We start from the raw sequence: 6,658 nt of genomic DNA on the forward strand, positions 1-6,658 counted from the left end.
ACTGGGTTTATATGCGCGGATATCGACTCTGCCGCTTGAGTATGCTTTTGGTCCACAGTCGATAGCGCGCTGGACTTCGGGCTTGAAGGCCGAGGGTTCGAGACCTGCTCAGGTCGACTTGCCTGTAAAAAATTAATAAAATAAAAACATGTCACGGTTGTGTGTGCAGGCTGGATAACGTTCTTGTCGCTAGCTAGCCAACTTCAACTAACTCAGTCAAGCGCAACATTGAAACTGGAATGACAGTACACTAGTTGAATTTTCGTTTGTTTCGTCTTTTTGTCCTATTGGCATTTATTTGTATACGTCCATGATAATGACGTTGATGCGTGATTTCGACTGGTTCAGAAAAAGTACTCGTGTCATCTGGACACGGTTCCTTCTCATCCAGCAGGGGGCAACCTTCTGTATAATGCTGACCTAAAATCTCCTTCTGTACTACACTGCGCGCTCTGCAGTCTGCAAAGATACGACACTGAGCCAGGTTTCCGCTTTTGGTGAGTAGGCTAGCCAGATTGTCAGCTTTGTAGTATTGATAAAGTAATGTGGAAATGATAAATTCAGTCGACCCTATTAACATAAGTGGTTGCTTTTTTGTTGTAATCTTGTAGCTTCAGTGTCTGGGCAACTTGGTCGTTTTTGACAGGTCGCTAACGTTAGCCAGCTAGCTAGCTAGCTACCCAGCGTTCTCTGACCACGCAGCTGTTAGCCTAGCTAACAGCCCTACCTTGATGTAGCTAGCGAGCTAGACTAAAACGACCCCGGTGATCTGTACCTTTGTTCATTTTTGACATATCTTTCTACTTTGTCTGAAAGCTGATACGATTCATAGTAGGCTAACAAACATCTGACATCTATTGTTCAATTGAGACTTTGTCTTTGGCTAACGTTAGCATTCTTGCTAATTAACGTTAGCTAAAAGACAATGGTAATTTGTTAGCGATAGGTGGAATCAAATAGCAGAACTTTCAAAATAGTTAGTCAACTTTACTGTTAAATTGTATTTTGTAAGACTAAGTATTTGGATAATTGTCTAAAGGGGAATAACTTAAGCTAGTTAGCTAGGTAACGTTAGCTAGTAGCTGTAGTTTAGTAACCCATCGGGTTGAGTTTATTATTAGCTATCTAACGTTGGTTGTGTTCGATTTAAAGCATCAGTGTGTAGTTTCCATTGTCACCAGCCAGGGGTATTAGCTAGTTGGCTTAATCCTTGGTCCAACCATTGAATTTCTCTCTCTGAAATGCAATCTATAAAATTGTCTCTGACTCTCACTCACCCCATCCCTCAGGAATAGAGTGATTGTGTCAGACGTTTCAAAGCTTTTCATCATGGCGAGTCAGTCGATGGAGATCATGGCCAAAGCGCTGGAGCAGCAGGTGCTGCAGTCAGCCAGGATGGTGGAGGAGCAGTTGGACAAAGAGCTGGGGAAGCTGGAGCGCATGGATGATGACGAGATGGAAAAGCTGAAGGAGAGGAGGATGGAGGCCCTCAAGAAATCCCAGAAACAGAAGCAGGTAGGTGGGAAAGGCTGAGGATCGCAATATGGTGGATGCCTAACAAGCATTTGCTTTAGTACATCAACCTACACTGGACACCTGCTCATCGAACATTTCATTCCAACCCCCCCCCTGCTGCTATAACAGCCTCCACTCTTCTGTGATGGCGCTCTACTAGATGTTGGAACTTTGCTGCAGGGACTTGCATACATTTTTTGGGTGGTTAGGTCTGGCTCGCAGTCGGCGTTCCAGTTATTTGATGGGGTTGAGGTCAGTGCTCTGCAGGCCAGTCAAGTTCTAATACACCGATCTTGACAAACCATTTCTGTATGGACCTCGCTTTGTGCACGGGGGAGTTCTGCTGAAACAGGAAAGGGCCTTCCCCAAACTGTTGCCACAAAGTTGGAAGCACAGAATCTAGGGGGCCGAACCATGAAAAACAGCTAGACCATTATCCCGGGCAGCTCGAGCAGGGCAGAAATTTGACGTACTGACTTGTTGGAAAGTTGGCATCCTATGTCCTATCCATATTTAGTCACTGACCTCTTCAGTAGGCCAATGTTTGTCTATGGAGATTGCATGGCTGTGTAGACTATTTCATACACATATTGGCAACAGGTGTGGCTGAAATAGCAGAATCCATATATTTTGAACGTGTCCACATACTTTTGTGTGTGTATGTCATACCAGTAACAACTCATCAGTGTCTGTGTGCTCTGTCCCATAAGGAGTGGCTGTCTAAAGGGCATGGGGAGTATAAGGAAATCCCCAGTGAGAAAGATTTCTTCCCAGAGGTGAAGGAGAGCAATCGTGTGGTCTGCCATTTCTACAGAGACTCCACCTTCAGGTTGGCAACACAGCTATGTTTATCCTCTTCCTGTTTTTCTCTTGCCATTCCAGGCTGCAAAACATTTTACTGCTGCTAATGAATTGAGCCCTGCTCCGGAGTGAGCTTACCCTCCCAAAATCCCTAAGAAAGGATTAGAAGGGGATTTATTGCCCGGTAAACCTTATTTGCAGCTTCTACCAGGATCTTAACCCTGCTGTCTCCTTCCCCCTGCCTTATAAAGATGCAAGATCCTGGACAAGCACCTGGGCATCCTGGCCAAGAAGCACCTGGAGACTAAGTTCATCAAGCTGAATGTGGACAAGGCGCCGTTCCTGACAGAGAGGCTGCGGATCAAGGTGATTCCCACGCTGGCGCTGGTTAAGGACGGGAAGACCAAGGATTACGTGGTAGGATTCACCGACCTGGGGAACACGGACGAGTTCTCCACAGAGGTACTGGAGTGGAGATTGGGCTGCTCTGACGTCATCAACTACAGGTACACAGACGGGTGTGATTTCCTACAGATAATCACCTCTAGCTAGAAAGATGATCCGTCTAGGTATTTCCTGTCAAGCATGAGGCAATTGGTTCATGTGCGACGGAATAGAAATCCTTACCTGTTCATGCAAAACCACATGCTGATTAGTCTTATTAAATGGATTCTAGATAGCATGCTAGCAAATACCCATAGACTTCCAGTCATTGCGCTAATGCTAGTAACATGGCTCACAAAACTACCTCTTCAACTTCCTTCATACTGGACAGACATACATGGTGCATATAGACAAAAAAGGTCACCTGAATCTGGAAGTAGATAAAGAGCCTCATTGCCAAAATCTCAAAGTATTCCTTTAAATCCTACATCATAACACCCCTCTACCCTTGTCTTCTCCTCCAGTGGTAACCTAATGGAGCCCCCCACCTTGACACAGAAATCTGGTTCAAAGTTCACCAAGGTGGAGAAGAAGACCATCAGAGGGAGAGGACACGATTCAGACTCTGGTTCTGAAGATGACTAGAAGACTGTCAGCCTTCAACCTCTGTCTCTCAGGGCTAATACCCACTAACTGGCAGAACCATCTCCTCCAGTTTTATCATTTTCCTTCTCCCTCCCCCCTTCTGTAATTTCCTTATTTATTATAGTCTTCCATGCTTTAGTTTTCCATTTATTTTATGGATGAAATTCTGACTTATTTTGTTTGGACTTTCAATCATATTTAATGTCATTTATATTCGACTGGCAAGTAAAAGGAGGATTCCTGTCTGAGCCACTGAACTCTTTCTGCTCTGACTGGCTCCCCTTGAAATGGTTCTGTGCAGAAATGTTTCATTTGATTCCAATTTGAAGTCTAAAATCTGACCTTCAGCCTTGATGCAGTTACCCTGTATCATAACAGATTTGATTCTAATTTCTGGACTTGCATTTTTAACAAACAACCATCCTTATGAACAGTAATGCTTGCAACATTAACATCGATCCATGTCATTTGCCTTTGTTGAACCCATTCAGCGGTTCAGTAGCAACAATCAAGTGCCAGCTTCATTCCACAACCTCCATCCTCCTTCCAGTCTTGTCAGTGTGTGATGGTAGAACAGGTTTGAGGTTTTCTATAAAAAATTAGCTTGATCTTAATAAAAATAAGCTGATCATCACTGGCGCTTTGTGTCATTTCCCTCTGACTTTTGATTCGTGTTTTTGTTTGAAATATAAGAGGGGTGTGAGACAGGTTTCTGTCCAGGTATAGATTCAACACATTGTACAGGGATTTCACTGAGTCAGTTGAATCATGGATTTTTTTAAGGGCCAAACAAGCTACTTATTCACAGCCTTACTGTCCTCTACATGTTTGAGATGTCGTATGATCAGCTCTCTGCTGTTCAGGTAGGTGTCTTCCTCAGTAGGGAGACCATGGGGTAGCGTGAGTGGCTGGATCCTGGACAGAGGGAGGAGAGATGAAAGTGGTTATACACTTAACAAAAAGCAAACCATTTCTTAGATTTCACAAAAGGAAGTCAGTCTATTTAAATAAATTCAGTCGGCCCTAATATGTATTTCACAAGACTGGAAATACAGATAAGCTGTTGGTGAAGGATCCTTTATTTTTTACAGGGGTTGGATCAGAAAACCAACATGGGGTGCATTATGTTGAAACATGAGGTGATTGTGGGGAATGAATGGCACGACAATGGGCCTCAGGATCTCGGCACAGTATCTGCACTCAAATTGCCATCGATAAAATGCAATTGTGTTCGTTCTGTAGTTCTCTGGCAACAGCTCTGGTGGACACTATTGTGTAGAGGCACAGATCTGGAGAAGGGTACCAAAAACAATTATTCAGCATTGAAGGTGCCCAAGAACAGTGGCCTCCATCGTTCTTAAATGGAAGAAGTTTGGAACCACCAAGGCTCTTCCTAAAGCTGTCCGCCTGGCCAAACTGAGCAATCAAGGGAGAAGGGCCTTGGTCGGGGAGAGCTCTCCTCTGTGGAGAAGGGAAAACCTTCCAGATGGACAACCGTCTCTGCAGCGCTCCACCAATCAGGCCTTTATGGAAGAGTGGCCAGATGGAAGCCATTCCTCAGTAAAAGGCACATGACAGCCCGTTTCGAGTGCCAAGCATATAGCGTCATACCCAAGAAGACTTGAGGCTGTAATCACCGCCAAAGGTTCTTCAACAAAGTACTGATTACTTATGCAAATGTGATATTTTTATTTCTAAATTTGCCAAAAGTTCTAAAAACCTGTTTTTTCTTTGTCATTATGGGATATTGTGTAGATTGAGGGGGAATTTTAAAAAAAAATCAATTTTAGAATAAAGCTGTAACGTAACAAAATGTGGAAATAGTCAAGGGGTCTGAATATTTCCGAATGCATTGTACCTCCAAAAAACTACTTCAGTAGTACTTTAAAATAGTTTTACTTCAATCCTTCACCACAGTAAAAACCAAGTTAGCAATCAGACTCATCATTACAACTTCACTGCATGACCTCAAGCACAGATAAATTAATTAAATACACGTCTTGGAGGAGAACATGGTAACACTATGCAAAACACACACTTAGTCTAGAGGTGGGCTGCACCCACATCTGACAGGTTAGGATTTCCCACCACTAGGCAAGCCCCCAGATGAGAAGTTATTCATCTAAACGGATAGGAGCCCCACCTTCTGCAGGTAGCGTCCCTCCACTAGCTTCTTCTCCCAGTAAGGTCAGCACATGGTGCTTTTTACTGGGCTGCTCCGGAGTACCACCATACTTCTCATGCTCTTGCGTCCGCTCATCCAGCAACTGAAAGACCATGGATTCAGGGGGTTTAGTCCCAGGGGTTTATTTAAAATGACATTTCCATTATATCTTCTGCCATTAGCCTATGATCAAAGTGCAAGTAATATTAGGTAATAAACAGTTTTGAGTTGATGGCATTCATTGCATTTAGATGTAGGGCCTGCCCTTGATGAAAGTCCGCAGCACCGTCCACCCTACTTCTTGTGGAATCCGTGCTCTGGTGAACTTGCTGCAGAATGACATTAACCAAGGCAGAGGCATAGTTTATGTTAAAGCCTAGAATAATAGACAGAAATACTGTATCATCAAATATGCAACACATGAATAGAATGAGAAAAGGCAATGTTGTACTGACTATGAAGGAGTCAACTCAATATTTAAAATTGTCCAAATAATATATTCCCTACAAATGTATTCCAAATACATTAACAAAATGTCATAAATTAAAAAACATTTAAAAATACATTTAAAAAAATACGTTTCCTACAATGCTTCCAAAAAAATAATGTAAATTAATTTCCCCCCCTATGGAACACGAGACAACGTGTTGATTCAAACACCAATCATCTGAATGATTGCTTAGTAACAACTGCCTGCCAGAAAGATTATCTTCCTTTAATAAATTAGACTTCATCGTTACCTGAATTGGGGAAAATATGTGAAGCCCACGACATAGCATTGCCATATTTACTTGTTGGTTGATAGAGGCGTGCGGGACGCAATGTTATAGCACAAAGTTTTTAAACAATTTTTGATTATAGTGCAAAAAAACATAATATGCGGATGGGCCAAGGCAAATACTGAATCCTACCAAGATATAAAGTGTTGTTACAAAAATGTCAAACAAACTAGCTACATTCTAAACAAAATGGAAATGCAGCTAAAATTACGCGTTCAGGATTAACAGAGGATTTTCACGTTTTCGCATTTATGAATTTAAACGGATGTCGGAAATCATCGATCATCTTCTTCGGTGGGGATTATCGGCGGTTGGCATCCAACGGTATGGTGCATTACCGGCACCTACTGTACTGGAGTGTGGGCCAGAG

At 42.8% G+C, this 6,658-nt stretch overlaps 1 protein-coding gene across 2 annotated transcripts; it reads left to right on the forward strand.

Annotated features, from left to right (window-relative positions):
- Positions 1 to 346: 346 nt before the first annotated feature.
- Positions 347 to 3,979, forward strand: LOC110520532 (thioredoxin domain-containing protein 9). 2 transcript variants are annotated; one of them, XM_021597924.2, is made up of 5 exons: positions 347 to 497; positions 1,290 to 1,515; positions 2,226 to 2,344; positions 2,568 to 2,822; positions 3,225 to 3,979. In XM_021597924.2, exons 2-5 carry the CDS (start codon positions 1,330 to 1,332, stop codon positions 3,343 to 3,345), a joined length of 681 nt encoding a protein of 226 aa, XP_021453599.1. In that variant the 5' UTR covers positions 347 to 497; positions 1,290 to 1,329; the 3' UTR covers positions 3,346 to 3,979. The 2 variants fall into 2 exon arrangements, with proteins under 2 accessions (XP_021453599.1, XP_036830992.1); XM_036975097.1 differs by lacking the exon at positions 347 to 497 and adding an exon at positions 608 to 831.
- Positions 3,980 to 6,658: the final 2,679 nt, after the last annotated feature.

Source organism: Oncorhynchus mykiss, chromosome 3, assembly GCF_013265735.2.
Source record: "Oncorhynchus mykiss isolate Arlee chromosome 3, USDA_OmykA_1.1, whole genome shotgun sequence".
Classification (NCBI taxonomy): Eukaryota; Metazoa; Chordata; class Actinopteri; order Salmoniformes; family Salmonidae; genus Oncorhynchus; species Oncorhynchus mykiss.

Excerpts from the sequence above, each read along its gene's own strand:
- LOC110520532 (XM_021597924.2), top strand. The coding sequence starts at position 1,330 with ATGGCGAGTCAGTCGATGGAGATCATGGCCAAAGCGCTGGAGCAGCAG. Across the intron at positions 1,516-2,225 it reads AATCCCAGAAACAGAAGCAG|GAGTGGCTGTCTAAAGGGCA; the intron begins GTAGGTGGGAAA and ends CTGTCCCATAAG. Across the intron at positions 2,823-3,224 it reads TCTGACGTCATCAACTACAG|TGGTAACCTAATGGAGCCCC; the intron begins GTACACAGACGG and ends CTTCTCCTCCAG.